Below are 21,563 nucleotides of genomic sequence, written 5' to 3' on the forward strand. Positions count from 1 at the left end.
TTTTAGCGAATTTCCCTATAGGGAAGTAGCTATTACCGTAGGTGGCACGGTAAGACCTAGACCCGGGACCGATTTACTTTTTCATTTTGATGTCCCCAGAGGCCAGAAACACCATTCGTTCAAATTTTTATATATGTATATATATATATATATATAGACTTATATATATATATATATATATATATACGTCCGTGAACGCGATAACTTGAGTAATTTTTGTCCGATTTTGATGAAATTTGGTTTAAAGGTGTAAAGCGGGATAAACTTGAATGAGTTCGCGAACCAGCACGATCGGACCATGGGAACAGGGCTTGGGGGGTTTTATGGGGTAAAAATTGGTTTTTCTCACTTTTGACCCTCAAAACACAAAATGTCCAGATTTCTCTTGAAACCTTTTTAAAGAGCTTAAAAAAACAAATAATTTAGTATATCAAAGTATTTTTGTTCGATTATTAGTAACGGAGAAAATTAAAAAAATTGTAAATTTAAAATTCCCATGTTATTCTTATGGAGAATATTGTCAAACGTTGTAGTTTGCTTGTTTATGGATATATTTTGATCAAACTTGGCAAATTTATTTATTTTGTACTAAGCTATCAATATTTTATTCAAAAACACACTTTATTAGTTTCCTTGTAGCAGCAAACCTAGGTACTCGTTAAACCTAATGTTATTAAAATATATTTAACTGAAAATCAATTCAGACAAATGGAAATTCGCTTAGTCGGCAGGTTTGCTGCGGCGGGGGTATTTTTATTTAAATTATCGTGTTTATATTTTAAGTACTGTTTGTAACAATGAACAAAATTTAGGATGAAATGTTGATAGAATATTAAGTTTTAAATTTACCATTTTTGACCGTGACATCACCGTAAATATAGTAACGCAAGTCTGACTGAAACCAAATTAATGACCCTGACAATCCACAACACATTAATTTATGTTACAGTCGATGGTAAAAATTACTCATTCCTATACTCTATACTTATATAATTTGACTGAGAAATTGTGGATTCAACTGAGACTGAACTGTGACTGGTCTGTGGCGGAACTTTGGCAGAACTGATATGTGTGAATCGACCTTTAAACGTAAAATGAGCTAAGAAAATAGGCTATTCCTGCTACTGCAGCAAAATTAGATAACGTTAACTTTCTGTGCATTTGTGGTGCACGGAACGTAACCGGTATGGGATTTTGCTGTGCAGACCCCATATTAAATAAATAAAGGTATTCGTGTTGTTTACACGTTTTTCGATATCATAATGAAAAATAATGTTAAATACTCGCCTCAAAAGTGCCATTGCGGGGCTCGATAGATTTTTCCAAACAAATAAATCTGGTTAATAACTCTCATAAAATTTGGTAACCTATGGATGATTAGCATAAACAAATGACGGAACTGAACGAATCTTATACTAACTAGCAACTCCAGGGGTGTTTGATACTCTTTGCCATATTCTCATAATTGCTTGTTTCCTCTCTGACATTTGTATTTGGAATGATTTAATTAACATCTGTTATATTCTAAGTTTTTCTAAATATACACAATTACAGTCCACTTAAAGCTCTTTAATTATTTCTTATTATGAGTTAATTTCAACGCAATGAAGTTACCCAACAGGGGGTTTTGTTACCCACGGGCTAAATGCACGGGTAAGTGCAATCACTCTCCGTAATAAGTCGCTTTTGAGACTATAAAAACTACTATTAACATTACTTAAATAAAACTCTCAAATCATATGTTAATGTTATCCACATATAAATCCCAAAGTACCCATGAAAGTACCATCCTAGGTAGCCTAGGATGTTACTCGAGGCTAGTATTAGCAGCTAGTTGATTAGCGCTAGTAAATTCGCTCCCTGTAAACGGTCTACTAGCCTAAAAATTACTAGTGCGCTAGCATTTTACTCGCTGCTAGTCATTTTGAACATGTTTGATAATACTAGCGCTAATAAGTGGAGGGGGTGGTAAACTACATCAGCATTCTGACACATACTTTCTCCCATAAGCTTGTCAACAACCTTTATCATAATCAGTGAGAGTAATGTGATATGTTATAGTTAAAAATCACAAAAGTTAAAAAATACTTTTGGACCGAAATTGATACACAGCAACAGGGTGTTGTACTATTTTCTTCAGAATTATCAGGACCATAACATATTAATTTGGATCAAAACCAGCTTTTCTAAAACATCATATTTTTTTGTTTTTTATGGTTTTTAGGGGAAAATAACATAAGCTACAATAACTTTTGAACTGTAATGTTTACGGAAATGGAATTTGTACCATTTTGTTCATAATTTAAAGGTATATAACATACTAAATTTCTAAGAAAATCGTTTAGGCTATTTTTTGAGAAAATCCGATCTTCCGTTATTTTACAGGATTTAAGGGAAAGTTTCCAATAAAAATCAAAATAAGAAAAATTTTTAAAAAAATTCAATTTTTTAATAATTATAAAATGTACTTAGTTAAATCAAAACCGGGTTTTTATCCTTTATATTCGACGACCCCAAACAGTTTTTCTCTTTTTATTAATTTCATGTTCACACAACTTGTGTATACCAATTTGTATAATAATAATAATAATTCTTAAAATTTGTCTCAACACATTGCGATTTAGGGAACAGAAGACATTTTGTGCAGAACTGAAATGAAAATTGTGACCAATGAACACTTCATTTCTACATGACTAGCGCTAACAACTAGCTACGTGTAGATGGAAATTTTTGCGCTAGTGTGCCCAGCTAGTGCTAATAGCGAATATTAGCTGCTAGTAAACTAGCTACGTGTATACGGGCCTTAAATAAGTTCATATTTTGTTGTGGTGTTTCCGGACCAATTGATTGACAAATAAATAAAAGGTTAAAATACCTGCTTGTCGCCTTGTGGTCCAAATTGTTGTCCTAGTGGATTATGTACATTTCGGCGCGAGCGCCATCGTCGGATCCGTATAAGAACTGTTTACACTAAACTTCCCTGAAGAGGTGCGTAAGATGTTCACAACACAAAAGACACATAAAAATCGGTCGACCGTTAATTAACATTTTTTAACTTTTGGTACGCGTGCACGGGCAGGATATGGAGGCGCGCCAGACGTGTGTCGAGACTCGACTGAAGACGGTAGTTGGTCGTGATCTGACCTTTGTCCTGGTGACGTAGCTAGTGCAGCATTGTTTCGGCTATTATTCAACTGTATTAAGGTTTCAAAAAGAATGTTGGATTGCAGGGTGTTTTTGTCGTTTAACAGGCCGAAATGTACATAATCGTACATAATCCACTAGGACAACAATTTGGACCACAAGGCGACAAGCAGGTATTTTAACCTTTTATTTATTTGTCTTAAATAAGTGTTCACAATCTGAGTAAAAAAAAACGGACTTTTGAATCAAGTCAAGTGGTACAGTTGAATTTTGTATCTAATTAAAATGGCTGATCAAACAACCACTTTACGGCATTTTAAAGGAACCAAAATTGTCTCTTCTGAATCTTGATCTCGTTGCGAGGCACTGGAATAGCGGCTAAATTATATTAATAAATACGAATGCTAACAAATTACACGGAGTAAATATTTCCGTGAACGATTCCATGAGACGGGTCCGTTCATTATCCCACTAGTTCACTATGTGTTCGGGGGTAGGATGATGGGAATTAGGCAGGGAGAACGGGGAGATTCCATTCAGTCCTAATGTCGCACCCTCACATTATGCCGCACGACTGCCCCAGGGGGCCCAGGCTGGCCCAGGTCAAATTCAGTCCTGTTGTCGCTTTACCGGGTTAAGAAATCCCGTTTAATCCCTTAAGATTTTTTTTGTTAAATTCTGAGTGTTAAATTAGACATATTGTGTTTAAATAGTTGTTTTAACATTGCTATTATATTTTGTTAAGGTATTTTTTTCCATTGGGGTTAGTTTTTCACTAAAATAAAGCATAGTAAATAAAAAAGGATGTCATAGCCAGAACTCCTGTTTTATCCCACAGCCCGTTCAAATACCGCTCATGCTCTAAAAATCATCCTGTTTTCGGGATAATAATCCCACGTATGGAAACACGGTTAGTACCGCGATGCGCGGAAGGATAGGCCTACATTCATCTTTTCAATTTCAATACGATACTGAATACAATTCCTCATTGAATTTATACCAATACTGATTCAACCTTTCTTTAATAAACTAAAAAAAAACTGCACTTGTAGGAGTTTATAAAAAAAAATTTATTCTGTTAGTTGAAACATTTAATAGTTTAGTTTGGTACTACTTTTTGTCTCCGGTACAAGCATGGTAGTTATTTTTCCAATATCACATGTTTCTTCTGATATAAGCCGATGATATCGCAAGCAAAATATCGATATATATCAGTATCAGAAGCACCGTATCGTCTATCTGCTAGTGTCAAGTCAAGGCCAAGTAGAACATAAAGTGTGAGGTTAAGTTAGTTGGTACTGTTAATTTTCCAGATTCCAGATGTTTAATTCTTTTCTTATTGGTTTTATGAGTAAACTATTTAGGCCTACATTTTTTCTAATAATTCTTGGTTCTGACTATTCGATATCGTCCTACGGTATACCTGGAAAAAGTATAATATCAGTCTGGAAAACCTGGAAAGTCAGGGAATTTCATTTTCCAAAATCAGTACCAACCCTGTTTAAAGAGGTCGAGAGTACAGAAAAACTTGGCATTTCTCAGTTTGTGGAGTGTTTCGTCGATCCTAGGAATCGGATAGTGTGAATCGTAGAGTTGAGGGTTGACTGTGACTTTATAGTCTGCGCATAGCCTAAGTGTACCATCAGGCTTAGGCACTACAACTAAGGGTGAACCCCAGTCGCATGATTCGATTTTAGTGATGATTTTGTCTTGTTCGAGTTTGTCAAGATCATGTCCCGCTCTATCCCGGAGTGCAGTTGTCTTATCCATGTCGTACCTAGTAGAGGGCTGTACATGTCAGTTACTACAAACAACTGCTGTGTAGATGAGCGTCCGTTGTATTCAACCTGAACATTAACTAAGCCTAAAGGGTTGGAAAACCTCATTTGTGTAAAAACGAAACCTTATATTTGTATTCTGGATTGTGTTTTGAGGAAGATTAAGTCGTCTATCAAATTGAGCTTTTGGTAGAAGGGTATGAGCTGCAAACTTTTGTGGTTTCCAATTGATAAGAATAGTTGTGGACAAATTTTTCTGTGTCTGATGAATTGTAGTCAGATACATTGAGAATTTGAAGTTGCCCTATTCCATAAAGTGAGTTTAAGTCCTGTGAATTATTTGGAGTAGTACTTATTGTATTAACTGTAGGCCTGGATTTCTTAGAGAGTAGAGTTGATATACAGACCTTGGCTATGTGTCCATCCTTGTCACAGCTTTGGCAGTGAAGGCGTGATGTGTTGGTTTTACATTCCCTGGATGTGTGATTTGCTTTACCACATCTTAAATATTTAACATATCTTAAACATTTAAATATTTAGGTGTGATATTTGATCGACGTTTAAAATGGTCTGGCCATATCAATCAAATCAGGCTCAAACTACGTAAATTTATCTTTGTTTTTGCAAACCTATCAAATTATTTACCAATTAATTTGTTAAAGAATGTGTACTATGCTTATGTACAATCTGTTTTGCAATATGGAAATCTGGCCTGGGGTGGAGGATACAAAAGTATACTTTCACCCATAGAAATTATTCAAAAAAGAATAATCAAGATTGCACTCCACAAACCTATTCGATATCCCTCTGAAACAGTTTTCGACGAGTTCAAAGTACTTAATGTTTCCCAGCTATATACAAGATCCTTACTAATATATATTTTTAAAAATAAACAATATATTTTTTGCCAACCAACTCACAACTATCCAACTAGATTTTCAGTTAATATTGGTATCCAATTTCCAAAAGTTAATAAATCGGTCAATAAAACTTCTCCCCAATACATTGCAAAAATAATGTTCTCAAAATTACCTAATAGTTTAAAGTATCCCAAACCTTGCAGTTTGAAAACATATAAAAATCTAGTAGACAAATGGTTAATGGAAGCAGGCCGTGGCCAGATTGATCGTTATCTTGTGTCATTGTATTCGTAGGGTGCGTGTGCGTGTTTTGTCGATGATGTGTTTGAGTGTGTGAGGGGGAGAGCGAGTGAGTGAGTGAGTGAGTGAGTTGCATGAGGTGTTTGGCCGAAGCCCAGCGGTCCCTCCACCACCCCTGGTTTAAGTCAGAGACTTATTCACCAGGCCGCTTTCCTGAAATATCTTCGGATTCCTCTTCCTGCTGTCAGCTTCAATCTATGTCCTTCCAGGCACATTCTGTGCCTAACCAACACCTCTCCCCTCACCTAGTACCCTCTGTACTAGGATCATCGTATTATTTATTTTCTTCTTTCCAATCTTCTTAATTCTTATCTTTCTTTCCTAACATTTTTCTTTTCAAATTCCAGCCTGTCTTCCTGCATTTTCAAATTCATGCTTTTTCTTCCCTATCCTTCGGCACATTCTAGCAAACTCCAGCGCAGATTCTTTTGTTCTCAAGAAGTTGATCTTCTCCCAATCCCATCTCTTTTGTTGGAGGAATTCCCTCATGTCGCTTCTTTCTTCTTCATAGAATGGGCACTCCATCAGTACGTGCTGCGATGTCTCCAGCTCTCCGCAATGAGTGCAATGATCATCATCGACGAGGTTGAAACTTTTCAGCTTTGCCTTGAAGTTGCCGTGCCCGCTGACGAACTGTGTCGTGTAGTGATCGGTTTCCCAATGGACTTTCTTTCTGAACCTCACATCCGGAACGAACGCAAAGGTTTCCCTTCCTTTTGTTCTAGACTCCCACCGTCTCTGCCAGTCAACGAGTGTTTCTTCTCTTCGGATCCTCATGCTATCCTTGATGTTGATACCTTCTTCTTTGTCCCTTCTTCTCTTAATCCTTTCTTCAACCATCAAGTCAAGAGGGATGACCCTGGCAATCACTCGGACAGCTTCGTGGGATATCGTGCTGTAGCCCTTGATCACACCCAACAACAGTTTCCTCTGCAGACTCATCAACTTAGACTTCTCACCTCGTCCCCTCATTCGTTGGCCCCACATCTCACAGCCGTACAGCATCATTGGTTCAAGCGCACCGATGTACAATCTTCTCAAGTTCTCGCATCTCATGCCGTTGTTTGCCTTGGCCAGTCCTTTTAACTTTCCGAATGCCTTCATAGTCTTGTCGATTACTTGCTCATAATGTCCGGCAAATTTCAATCCACTTCTTACTGCGACTCCTAAGTACTTTGTCTCATTTGAACACCGAATTGTCACGTCTCCCATGTTGACACGGATGAATCTTTCAACCAACCTTCCTTTCAGGAGCACCATCACTGTCTTTTCCCTCGAAAAAGTCATCTTCCTGTCTTCCCCCCACCTAGTGACCAGTTCCAAGGTTCTTGATGCCTTCCTCATGAGATCAGGGCTTGTGTTCGACTTCACCAAAAGCAGTCCGTCATCCGCATAGGCTCTCGTGGAGATACCTTCCTCGAAAGGCAGCCGCAAAAACCCATCGAACAGGATGTTCCACAACAGAGGGCCCACCACAGACCCTTGGGGGCATCCTTTAGTGATGTTCTTGTTCACCTCTCCGTTGCCAGCTCTTAGTGTCACGGTTCTGCCTCGGAAGTAGTCCCTTACCAATCGGTAGATGTTGTTCGGACATCTCCATCTCCTCAAAACTCTCAGAATCTCTGGCCACCAGGCGGATTCGAAGGCTCCAGAAATATCCAGGAACAAGCCTACTACGTACTTTTCATCTGTCTCTTCTACTTCTCTTCTCATATCCAGAAGTGCGTCTGCAGTTCCAACACTTTCCGTGAATCCATATTGCAGTGGATTTGCCCTATTTTCCCTATCCATCCATTTTTCATCCTTTTCACTATTAATCTTTCGCCTAAATTTCCTAAGACAGGTAAGAGGGTTACTGGCCTGTACGATTTTACCTTACTTGGGTCCTTTTCCTCGCTCTTTAGAAAAACTTTGACGATTCCTTTTTTCCACACATCAGGATACCTGCCTTCTCTCAGCATCTTGTTGTACAGGTTCAACAGCGTCCCCTTGATCCTTCCAAACATTCTCTTTACTACTTCGTTCTTTATTCCATCCATTCCCGGCGCTTTCCTATCCTTCCTCTTCTCTCAGAGAGAGGTGTTTGGCCGAAGCCCAGCGGTCCCTCCACCACCCCTGGTTTAAGACAGAGACTTATTCACCAGGCCGCTTTCCTGAAATATCTTCGGATTCCTCTTCCTGCTGTCAGCTTCAATCCATGTCCTTCCAGGCACATTCTGTGCCTAACCAACACCTCTCCCCTCACCTAGTACCCTCTGTACTAGGGTCATCGGTTTTTCTTTTTTTTTTTCTTTCTTTCTCTCAGAGAGAGGGAGAGAGAGAGGGAGAGAGAGAGAGAGAGAGAGAGAGAGAGAAAAGAGAGAGAGAGTCGGCTCGCCGCTGGCCTACAGGGACAGAGCAGTGACAGCCCTTTGGGGCTACCAGCCGCCTGTACAGGCCCTGTAGTGAGTCGTTGCATGCGTGTATTGTGTGTGTGTGCGTGTGTGTAAAAGGTGTATGAATGGTTTCCAAGTCCCAGTGATTTTTGACATCATTATTAAATACTTTCTTAATTTGATTTTTCTTTTTATTTACATTTGCTAGTTATTTTTCATAGTGTTAACGTTATCTCCTGTGGCTTCCTGGTAAATGATTTTTCTCCTCCTTTTTGTATTGTCTATATAACAATGTTTTTGCTATTAAATATGTATGGACTGATGTACTCGTTCCTCACGCACAGGCTTTGCCTATTTGGGGATCATCCATTATTTTTAACCCTCCGAGTGTTATGTGTCGTAAAAGCGACTCATAACACATCCGCTGTAGTGTTATGTGTCACATTTGCGACTCACAAACACTTTACGGCGACGGCTCTGGGACTGACTGAATCGGATTGAACTGGATCGAGTTAGGTATAGTTTTTTTCAGCAGATTCAGAGCTTTCTCCTGATGTCTGTTTCTATACGCTTTTCATTTTAGTTCCGAAAATATTGTAGCAGACAGCTGACGTGCGTATTTGTAAACAGCTTGGTTAACCTCGCACCGAAGACTGATGTGTTTTATTACGTTTATCATTGTTTTAGTGTTAAAAATCAAAAGTAGTGATATACGTGGTGCATTTTAAGAAGATTTAAGTGATTTTGAAGGGCTGGTTGATGATCCTGAAGAAGTAGGTAGTGATATTGATGTAAATTATCAGCCAGATTCCTAGCTATGGTTAGGCTATGCATTCTTAGCTAAAAGCTATGTACCGAAATCTGTTTTTTGCCCATAACTTATTTATTTGTAAACCTACTTCCTTATATTATTTTATTTTTGGAATCCTCATAAAATTCTGGCTATTTTAAAATATTTGTAGACCTATAAATTATAACAATTTATTAAGCGCAAACATAAATTTTTTTCATTTATTTTATAATTTTTGAGAAATGTTAACCCCACAAAAATTGTTGAACATTTTTTTGTAATGTTTTATGTGTTACATTGAAGCCCATAATTTTTCAAACAAAATGATATATAAAACAGTATACTTTACATTGTTTTTAAGTTTCTAAGATACATTTTAATAAAACCCTGCGATTGCGCAATAAATGGGCGACCAAAACTAGAAACACTTGGAGGGATAGAATTATTGCAATTTCTGTAACCATTTAATTCTATGGAATAAATTATATTTGATTTGATTAAACACAGGTTTCCAATTCCAAGTGTTGCCAAATCGACCTTATTTCGTCTTGTGGAAGGGTGATTTAGTCTGTTGTTAGATCTGTTGTTGAGGTAGGCTGTCCTTCTTGGTGTATACTTCTGGTGTGTTGGTCTTGTCAATAACTTGTTGACTTCCGACTGTGACGATGTTTGAGGACTAGAAAAGTTGTTCAGAGTTGCGCTGTCTATTTTCGAAGCTTCAATTGCTATTGCCTTTTCTACGGCAATGTCAAATGTTAAGTCCTTGGTCTGGATTAATTGTTCTCTAATTGAAGAGTCATGAATTCCCATGATAAACTGTGATCTTAAGAATAAGTCTGATACAGATGCTTCACATGATGTACAGGTAAGTTTGCAAGTTGCAATTTGTTTCCTAAGAGCTGTTACATAGTCTGTTATTGATTCATTTTGTGCCTGGATTCTGGATAAAAACTCATGTTGTTCTACAATTTCATTGGTTTTTGGAAAGTAATTGTCTAATAATTTTGTAATTTCATCATAGGTTTGCTCATTAATACTTTTTGGAGCTAAGAGTGAAGACAAAAGGTCATATGTTTTAGAAACTACACTATTGAGAAAAAGCTGGGCACAAATAGTTTTATCATCAAAAGCATTCTTTATCTTTAGGTAATTTTAAAATCTTTCTTTGTATACTAGTTGAAAAGTTTCTTTGTTTGAGTCAAATTGTTCAAAATTGGAAATTAATGTGATGTTGGATTGTTGAACCATACCTGGTTGACATACCTTGAATAGCTGAAGACAAGGTCTTGATTAATATTTCAAACTGTTCTTGGTTCATTTTGAAAATATATATAGAATAAACTATAAAAACAAATAAAAAAACACACGTTAGGCTCTCCTCGTCGCCATTCCTGTTATGTATTGTAAGTTTATATATTGAAATAAATAGTTAAATAAATGTAAGATGAAAAATTAGCCTTATTTTGTCACTAGTTTATTTACATTAATTGAATCACATTTTTGAACTAACAGGTGATTAAATTATTAAATGCATAGCATTTGAAACATAGAGATACAACAATATTCATATCAGATGATAAAGCAGGATGGTTTATGGCATGGAAACCTTGTTCCAAGGTTACAAGGCAGGTTTGATCAAATCCACAAAAAAGAACAGGTAAATCTTTCCAGTTTTGTGATGTAAAATCAAAGAATGTATTTCAATGTATTACACAAACAGTATTGCTCTAATATGCTGAGTAATAGTAATACAGGTTTGACAATCTATCACCAGGAGCTGTACCATTTTCTTCAAATGCCCCCCGCTGCAGCAAACCTGCAGACTAAGCGGATTTCCATTTACCTGGCAAGATTTCTACTAAAATATTCCCTTAAAATTGTCAAGATTTATTTCCTATTTAAATAACATGATTTTAATGAGTCATTAGGTTTGCTGCTACAGAGAAGGTATCCAGGTGTGTGTTGTTATTAAAATGTTTATAGCTTAGTATGAAATCAACACATTTGCCAAATTTCATTAGCATATATCCATAAACAAGTAAACTACAACAGTTTATTTATTCTCCATAAGAATAACATGGGAATTTTAAATTTACAGTTTCTTGAATTATCTCCACAACCATTAGGTTAGGCATAAAACAACGCTTCAATTTATTTCTTTTTTAAGCTCTACAAAATGATTTGGAAAGAAATTTTGAAATATTGTGTTTTTTTTTTCAAAAATGGGAAAACCCAATTTCTACCCCATAAACCCCCTGTTCCCATAGTCTGATCATGCTAGGTCGCGAACTTGTTGGAATAAACGTAGGTTTACATGTTCGTACCAAATTTCCTTAAAATTAAATCAATTTAGTTCGAGTTATCGCACTAACGGACACATATATATATATAAATTTAACGGGTGTTTTTGGCCTCTGGAGACCTCAAAACGAAAAAGTAAATCGGTTCCGCGTCTAGGTCTTACCATGAGACCTACGGTAATAGCTTATTCCCTATATGGGAAATTCGCTAAAATTATAAATAATTATCATGCTGAAACCTGCTAATTTTTTTGTGTGAACGAACAAACAAATGTTTAACAGGAGAGGGGTAGAGGGGTTCATCACTCTGTATTAAAAAATAGCCCATTTCCATACAACTGAGATCTTTGAAAATTGTCAATTGCCATACACCAAAAACAAATAGTGATCAGCTGACATTTCCTGACATAAACATTACTTTTGCTACATTAACATTACTTTTGCTAAAGGAACAATACTTTGCCTGACGTCAACAAAGTTACAACTGTTTATTTTTTATTTTTTAAGTCTGATGAAGTTGTTTTTTTCATCGTGATGAAAAGTATCGTTCAATACTCGCCAGGAAAGCCCAATTTCGGGGCTAAACTAAAATCGGCCCACTAATAACAAAATGGCGCCCTAAAACGTATCAAATCCAAATAAACACGAGGGTGGCTGAAAATTAACTTGCACCCCCCTTTATCTTTTTAACTATTTGAGATAGTATTTGAAATTGGTTTGCGGCAACCTGTTTGGATATGAATGGCTACAGTAATGATGGTTAATTTCAAAAATTTTGCCCTTAGGGGTAGTGGGGGTTGGTGGTAGCTTAAAATTTGCAAACAGGAAGTATGGTCGAGTTTTGTATCATTTTACAGGTCTTGACATAACTAAACAATTAACATAAAGAAAATTGAAATCGGACCACTAAAAACAAAATGGCAGTTAAAAATTACTTTTAATAACCATTGTCTTAATAATTGTTAGCTGCCATTTTGTTATTAATGGTCCGATTTATATCTTCTTTATGTTCATTTTTATGTTTCGTCAAGACCTGTAAAATGATACCAAACTCGACTATACTTGTCATTTGAAAATTTTGAGCTACCGGACCCCTACCCCTGCTACCCCTAAGGGCAAAATTTTCAAAACTGACCATAATTATTGTAGCCCCTCAAATCTAAGAAGGTTGCCTTAAACCGATTTCAAATATCTCAAATGGTTGAAAAGTTAAGGGGGGTGCAAGTTACTTTTCAGCCACCCTGTATAAAGCCAATGATTCTAGCAAATTACTACATACAGACCAAAAGAAAAGAACATTTGGATTTGGACCTTTGACCATAGCAAAACTTACATATAATTTATGATATGTGAAAAGTTGTATATCATTAAATACTATTCTGTAATAATAAAAAATTTTTGGCAAATCCTCATTTTAATGGCTCGGCTGAAAATGGAATCTGCATTTTGTGAAACAGTAATTTGGTAACAATTCAGTAATTTCAAATGATGATAACAGTAGCCTACAGCGGCGGTTCTAGGACCTTGCCAAGTCCGGGGGTCCTCCTCCGGGAATTTTCAAAGCGGTTTGATGACTTTCTAAAGCCATTTTTAACACCTAAAACAAAACCGTGCCCAATTGTCCATAAACTCCCATTTCACCTGTTGTTTGTCATGAGCAAATAGACATTTAAAAAATTAAACTATGACGATAGCATTCATGAATTTCAAAACAAACTATAGACTACCGCCATATCCTTCTAAAAGCCGTTGGGTTCTTATTATTATTCTGTTTTCACTTAAATCAGCTGAATGCGATGTTTACTTATTACTTAAGTTGAGGTCTACATTTCAGCCATCTTATTTTATTGTTCAATAAGTTAGTCTTTGCAGTTTTTACGTTTTTAGACATTGAAATACATGATTGAAAATTCAGTTCATTTTAGTCTTTTAAAGGGGTTATACATTTGAGTCTTACATTAAAATAGCCCTACATTTTTCGTAGGCCTATGTTGTATCTTTGACTATCAATACAACTAGACATTCCATCCCCATGTTAAATTTGTAGCCATCTTTTTCATCAAAACCTTCTGTATCCAATAGTCAAAATGGTTTTCAGTATTAAAATGCCGTCTCTAAATCGTCCTAATATTGGTAGAAGACCTACATTCCAGTTACATTACAATCATATCCTCCATCAAGAATACTTGGTATTAACAATCATAAATTATTTCCAGCAAAGAAAGCTGAGTTTAACCGATTGCAAGGGTTGAAATGAAGACAAATGTTTATGTTGCACAGTTGAATTTAAATGTCAAATTTCCCCTCCTGTTAATATACTTTAATACTATTTTTTTTTTAATAGTTACTGTTTTTAGCGAATTTCCCTATAGGGAAGTAGCTAATACCGTAGGTCTCATGGTAAGACCTAAGCCCGGGACCGATTTACTTTTTCATTTTGATGTCCCCAGAGGCCAAAAACACCATTCGTTCAAATTTTTATATATCTATATATATATATATATATATGTGTCCATCCGCACGATAACTTGAGTAATTTTTGTCCGATTTTGATAACATTTGGTTTGAAGGTGTAAGGCGGGATAAACTTGAATGACTTCGCGAACCAGCATGATCGGACTATGGGAACGGGGGTTTATGGGGGGTTTTATGGGGTAAAAATAGGGTTTTCTCATTTTTGACCCTAAAAACACAAAATTTCACAATTTCTTTTTAAACCATTTTGTAGAGCTTAAAAAAACAAATAATTTAGTATATTGAAGCGTTATTATGCGCCTAATTGTTACGGAGAAAATTCAAAAAAATTGTAATTTTGAAATTCCCATGTTATAGATGAGTGAACGAAGTGAACGAATCTATGTATCGTGTATAGCGGAGTCGGAGAAAAGTTGTCCGCTGGAGTATGTGTGTGTGTGTGTTCGCACCTAGAACTCAAGAACCGTTGCACTTATAGCGTTCAAATTTTGCACAAATAGTTATCACACCAGTGTAAAGACACCATTAAAATTCTAGACGATTCCGCTCAGTAGTAATTATAAAATACTTAAAAAACATTTTTAAATTTGTCCCATAAGAATAACATTAGGAGCTACCTTCTTCTTCTTTTTATTTGTTTACGTTTTGCGACCAACAATTTTGTTGTCTACTTAAGACAGAGAGAACGACTTTTACTCTAAGCTCTTTCATTCATGGAGTAAACAGTTTGGCGTCTATGAATATATATAATTTTAATTTCACAGCTTTCAGAATAATGTTATTTAAGCTAATTCAATTTCACAACTTTCATAATAATAAATTGAACTTAACAATATTAGTCGGCAGTTATATACAGTTTATATTCAGTATTAAAATTTCGCCTTTTAATTAAAAGTATATATGTATGTATTTAGAACAAAGCAGCTTTTTACATTATTCAATTTAATGTTGGCATTGAATATTAAATATTCAAAAATGTTGGTATATTTTTATACTAAAATGCTATGCGAAGGGGGGGGGGGGGACAGGTCCCCGACGTAGAGAGTAGTAAAGAAAGCGGAAAGGTGAGCAGTGAAAAGAAAGGAGTATGGAAACCCTTTATGACTGTTAAATTAACGTATCTGTAATACTTAAATGCTATGGAAAGATAGGGAAACAGGTCTACGATGTAGGAAGTAGTGAAGGAAATGTTGAAGGAAGTAGTCAAGGCGAGCGCTGCGGAGTGTGGGGGGCCTTTATGACAGTTAGAATAATGTATCTACAATTCTAAAAATGCTATGGGAAGGGAGAGAAACAGGTCCACGATGTAGGAAGTGGTGAAGGAAGTAGTCAAAGTGAGCAGTCCGGAGTGTGGGAAGCCTTTGTGACAATTAGAATAATGTATCTGCAATTCTAAAAATGCTATGGGAAGGGAGGGAAACAGGTTCACGACACTTAGGAAGTGGTGAAGGAAGTAGTCAAGGCGAGCGTTCCGGAGTGTGGGAACCCTTTGTGGCAGTTAGATTAATGTATCTGCCATCATAAAATGCTATAGGAAGGGAGGGAAACAGGTCCACGACGAAGAAAGCGGTGATGGAAGTAGTCAAGGCGAGCATTCCGGAGTGTGAGAACCCTTTGTGGCAGTTAGATTAATGTATCTGCCTTAATGAAATGCTATAGGAAGGGAGAGAAACAGGTCCACGACGTAGGAAGCGGTGATGGAAGTAGTCAAGGCGAGCAGTCCGGAGCGTAGAAACCCTTTGTGACAGTTAGATTAATATACCTGCAATACTAAAATGCTATAGGAAGGGAGGGAAACAGGTCCACGACGTAGGAAATGGTAATGGAAGTAGTCGAGGCGAGCATTCTGGAGTGTAGAAACCCTTTGTGACAGTTAGATTAGTGTAACTGCAATTCGAAAATGCTATGGGAAGGGAGGGAAACAGGTTTACGACGTAGGAAGCCGTGATGGAAGTAGTCAAGGCGAGCAGTCCGGAGTGTGGGAACTCTTTGTGACAGTTAGATTAATGTAACTGCAATATTAAAATAATATAGGAAAGGAGGGAAACAGGTCCACGACTTAGGAAGTGGTAATGGAAGTAGTCGAGGCGAGCATTCTGAAGTGTAAAAACCCTTTGTGACAGTTAGATTAGTGTAACTGCAATTCTTAAATGCTATAGGAAGGGAGGAAAACAGGTCCACGACGTAGGAAGTGGTAATGGAAGTAGTCGAGGCGAGCAGTCCGGAGTGTAGAAACCCTTTGTGACAGTTAGATTAATATACCTGCAATACTTAAATGCTACAGGAAGGGAGGGAAACAGGTCCACGACGTAGGAAGTGGTAATGTAATTAGTTGAGGTGAGCATTCTGGAGTGTAGAAACCCTTTGTGAAAGATAGATTAGTGTAACTGCAATTCTAAAATGCTATCGGAAGGGAGGGAAACAGGTCCACGACGAAGGAAGTGGTGATGGAAGTAGTCAAGGCGAGCAGTCTGGAGAGTAGAAACCCTTTGTGACAGTTAGATTAATATACCTGCAATACTAAAATGCTATAGGAAGGGAGGGAAACAGGTCCACGATGTAGGAAGTGGTAATGGAAGTAGTCGAGGCGAGCAGTCCGGAGTGTAGAAACCCTTTTGACAGTTTGATTAATATACATGCAATACTAAAATGCTATACGAAGGGAGGGAAACAGGTCCACGAGGTAGGAAGTGGTAATGGAAGTAGTCGAGGCGAGCATTCTGGAGTGTAAACCCCCTTTGTGATAGTTAGATTAATGTAACTGCAATTCTAAAATGCTATGGGAAGGGAGGGAAACAGGTCCACGACGTAGGAAGCGGTGATGGAAGTAGTCAAGGCGAGCAGGCCGGAGCGTAGAAACCCTTTGTGACAGTTAGATTAATATACCTGCAATACTAAAATGCTATAGGAAGGGAGGGAAACAGGTCCACGACGTAGGAAATGGTAATGGAAGTAGTCGAGGCGAGCATTCTGGTGTGTAGAAACCCTTTGTGACAGTTAGATTAGTGTAACTGCAATTCGAAAATGCTATGGGAAGGGAGGGAAACAGGTTTACGACGTAGGAAGCCGTTATGGAAGTAGTCAAGGCGAGCAGTCCGGAGTGTGGGAACTCTTTGTGACAGTTAGATTAATATACCTGCAATACTAAAATGCTATAGGAAGGGAGGGAAACAGGTCCACGATGTAGGAAAAGGTAATGGAAGTAGTCTAGACGAGCAGTCCGGAGTGTAGAAACCCTTTTGACAGTTTGATTAATATACCTGCAATATTAAAATGCTATAGGAAGGGAGGGAAACAGGTCCACGAGGTAGGAAGTGGTAATGGAAGTAGTCGAGGCGAGCATTCTGGAGTGTAACACCCCTTTGTGATAGTTAGATTAATGTAACTGCAATTCTAAAATGCTATGGGAAGGGAGGGAAACAGGTCCACGACGTAGGAAGCGGTGAAGGATTTAGTCAAGGTGAGCAGTCCGGAGTGTGGGAACCCTTTGTGAAAGTTAAATTAATCTATTTGAAATTCTAAAATGCTCTAGGAAGGGAGGGAAACAGGTCCACGACGTAGGAAGTGGTGAAGGATGTAGTCAAGGTGAACAGTCAGGAGTGTGGGAACCCTTTGTGAAAGTTAAATTAATCTATTTGAAATTCTAAAATGCTATAGGAAGGGAGGGAAACAGGTCTACGACGTAGGAAGTGGTGAAGGAAATAGTCGAGGCGAGCATTCCGGAGTGTAGAAACCCTTTGTGATAATTAGAATAATGTAGATTATCTGCAATTCTAAAAATGCTATGGGAAGGGAGGGAAACAGGTCCACGACGTAGGAAGTGGTGAAGGGAGTAGTCGAGGCGAGGAGTCCGGAGTGTGGGAACCCTTTTTGACAGTTAGATTAATGTATCTGCAATAATAAAATGCTATGAGAGGAGTGGTAAACAGGTCCACGACGTAGGAAGTGGTAAAGAAAGTAGTCAAGGTGAACAGTCCAGGGTGTGGGAACTCTTTGTGACAGTTAGATTAACGTATCTGCAATAATAAAATGCTATGAGAAGAGAGGGAAACAGGAAATACATTACGTATATTACCAATGACTTTGGTTAATTAATGGACGAGAAGTTAGGATTGTTGTTGACTGAGATTTGGTTTTTTTAAGAGGTTGGTCCAGCCTCTTTTAACCTCGCCCGTGCGTGGATCGTTTACAGCAAAGCAATTGGTGAGCCGGTACAGTACAAAGGTGAACTGTACTGATAAAATTTAGTGGCAGTGACCAGGATCCGAACTCACGACATCACTGCCTTGGGCCCGAAGTTCGCGTGACGCTACCGACTTGAGTCACCGACTCACCATTATTTGCCCCGACTCATGGGTTGATTTGCCCATACAAATAACATTATTGTGTACACCAGTGACACCGGTAAGTGTGCTAGGTGTAGGTTGACTCTTTCATTATTGCGCTCATGTTCACTCATCCTGTTACGCGCAGAATAAGCGTACTACTAGTTCTAATGGAGAATAAGTCAACTGTTGTTGTTTGCTTGTTTATGAACATATTTTGATCAAATTTGGAAAATACATTAATTTCTTACTAAACCACAGTACCTTTTAATATTTTACATTAAAAAAAACTTTTTACCCTCCCTGTTGCAGCAAACCTAGTACTCATTAAACTAACTCTGTTTGAATTGGGAATAAATGTGATATTTTTAAGGAGACATTTTAGTTTAAATATAATCAGGCAAATGGAAATTCGCTAAGTCTGCAGGTTTGCTGCGGCGGGGGTATTTTATACTTAAATACTTTAACCGATTGTAAGGGTGAAAAATGAAGTCCAATGTTTTTGTTGTAAGCTACAGTTGAATTTGATGTTAATATAACATCAAAGCTAGCTTTTTGGATGTTAATATCGGATTCCAACTACTGTAATACTTTCCTGGTCAAAACTACCATAATCCACTTTTGGAAGAGGTATCTGAATAACAAGATGTAGTAAAAAAAATTTGAATTAAGTTATAATTTTAATCAATAAAACAAGCATTAGTACATCTATTGAATTTTTAACTTAGTTACTTATACAAATAACAAATCTTGTTTGTTCCGCTCAACTAGCTTTCACCTCTCTGAAAGCAACCCTAGTTTAGTCAGTTGACATTTTTATTGTCTAATACTAATATGTTGTGTTTGGAATTGCAGGCTACTCTGTAGGCAGCCTGATGGGGGGAATCCTGTACAGGTCTCTAGGAGGAAGTTCAGCTTTCAGAGTGTTCAGTGTCTTTGCCTTAGTATGCAGCATTTCACACTGGCTTCTTAATGTCATTTTCTTCAAGGAAACTAACGTAAAGTCTGTTAGTGAACAAAAACTTGGTATGTCTTGTGTTTAGTAAAGCTTAATTTATAGAAACATATTAATTAAGGAACACAAAACATTATTTAAGTAGGGATTACCAGTTATCAGTGCAATTTATACAGCACACAACAGGTACAGACCAATCAACCAGAGTTACATCTAGGTTATCAGCGCTTGTAAGCACTTTGGTGATCAGTACCTCTTTTCTGATATTTTTTGTTGTTAAGGGCTACATTTTGCACATAGATCAAGTGCTGATGGCAGATGTTCCATCTACAATGAATAAACCGAATAGGCCTTCACACTCCATTTTTTTAACTGAGTCAGATATTTGCTTCCGTCGTAGTAGGCCTAGGCCTACTAATGCATTATTTCTGTTTGCTACAGGTCGGAACTTTTAAGATGAAGATCAGACTTTTGACAAAGCAGAGTCAAGTGAGACATCCGTATCTCATTTTTATTTCTTCATCAAAGTGGGATAAGTTATTAAGTTTATAAGTTGTTAATTTCTTTTTTGTAATTCGTGATTTAATCTAAACTAAATCATTAATTCTTAGTGCCAGGGGAAAACTATTAGTATACTCTGAGCAGTCTTTGATCAATGTCATCCAGCCAAATCTTCTTTTTTAGTCTATAGCCTAATCTGTTAAAATAGTAATATTGTAGACTTTGTTAATGTAAGCAGCAGTTATGATTCCTATATAATTTATACATTTTGTTACTATTCATGTAACCAACACATTCATTATTGTAAATTTGACATAGGCCTACATGATGGTATTCTAATGTACTCGTAGTTTTGAAATTACTAATTAAAACATTTTTTAAGCACAAACTTAACACTTAAAAAGCTAATTTCACATGCCATATGTGGTTTACCATTAAAAATAAGTCTTACAATAACTACTATATTTTTCAATTTCCTTAAGCTAATAATTCATCTATTTATTAACTAAATTGAATATTTATTGTAAACTGGTCCATTATACAAGTCTTAGTAAGCTATTATAGTAGTTTATGCAACAATTGCGTAAAGATATTGTTAACGACACAAGTAGAAAATTTAAGGTACGAGCCTTGGCGAATGTTGTTTACGCGAGTTGCTACTTTACCTACGACAGTGTTTTAATCACTTTATCACTACTCATAACTTCTAAGAGAGGTTATGTTTTCGTTTGTAACCTCTCATTGTACCTGTTATATCTCCTAGTCTGTGATTTGATGCATATTTACTTTTGACTAATTTAAACTGTCATATGGTTTTGTTTTGTTGTTGTCATAATAGTTTTATATGAGTTGTTGAAAATAGAAGTGTGGTTTTAAAAAGTCTAGTTTTTTTCTAATTTTATCTTTATAGTTTTCATCACTTTAAGAAGGTAGTGTAAAACAACATTTGGCGACCGTGACAGGACTTGTTTTTCACCTATCTCTATGATGGAAAATCTAAAGAAAAATAGAACAGTATATAGGGCTTATTTTTCTAAAACATTGAACAAACTAAACAGATTAGTTGAAAATGAAACCACAAACAAAATTGAAATTCAAACCACTCTAAAGCTTTTGGAGATAAAGGTTGATGAACTCCAGGTTTTGAATTCTCAGATCTTTGATTTGTTATTGAATAATGATAATGTTTCTGAAGATGAGCTGTTAGCTGAAACAATCTTAGCTGGAGAATATTTAGCTTTGTTTGAAGCTGTAAAATTAAGAGTCCAGAATTTACTACAACAAAGTAACGATGTAGTTAGTGCTCATTCTGGATCTTGCTGTAACAATGCTAGTAAGAAGAAATTTAAGCTCCCTAAAATTGAGATCAAAAAGTTTGATGGAGAATTGATCAATTGGCTACCTTTCTGGAGTCAGTTTAGCAAAATTCATAGTGACTCAGACATTGATTCAGAAGATAAGTTTCAATATTTATTGCAATCCATAGTTACCGGATCAAGAGCTTTTGATGTAGTTCAGAGTTTTCCTCCAACTGGTGCAAACTATCCAAAAGCAATTGAATGTTTGAAAGCCAGATTTGGTAAAGATGACCTATTGGTAGAGGTTTATGTCAGGGAACTCTTGAAAATTGTTTTACAAAATGCTCTAGGAGGCAAGAACACAATGAACTTACAAAGTTTATATGACAAACTTGAGTCTCATATGCGTGCATTAGATACCTTGGGAGTTACAACAGATAAATGTTCCTCCATGTTATACCC

At 36.8% G+C, this 21,563-nt stretch overlaps 1 protein-coding gene across 7 annotated transcripts in view; it reads left to right on the forward strand.

The window, feature by feature from the left end:
• LOC128983604 (major facilitator superfamily domain-containing protein 6-A) overlaps positions 1-21,563 on the forward strand; it is a 117,154-nt gene that overhangs the window by 77,807 nt on the left and 17,784 nt on the right. For 6 of the 7 annotated variants that reach the window (XM_054402960.1, XM_054402959.1, XM_054402965.1 and 3 more), the window contains one exon: positions 19,203-19,373. The exons of the other annotated variant lie outside the window; for it this stretch is intronic. In XM_054402960.1, the coding sequence (XP_054258935.1) occupies positions 19,203-19,373 (171 nt within the window). The remainder of the gene's footprint in view (positions 1-19,202; positions 19,374-21,563) is intronic. 7 annotated transcript variants of the gene reach the window in all.

Source organism: Macrosteles quadrilineatus, unplaced genomic scaffold (assembly GCF_028750875.1).
Source record: "Macrosteles quadrilineatus isolate MER2022 unplaced genomic scaffold, UCM_ALF_1.0 Scaffold_1__1_contigs__length_201487025, whole genome shotgun sequence".
Classification (NCBI taxonomy): Eukaryota; Metazoa; Arthropoda; class Insecta; order Hemiptera; family Cicadellidae; genus Macrosteles; species Macrosteles quadrilineatus.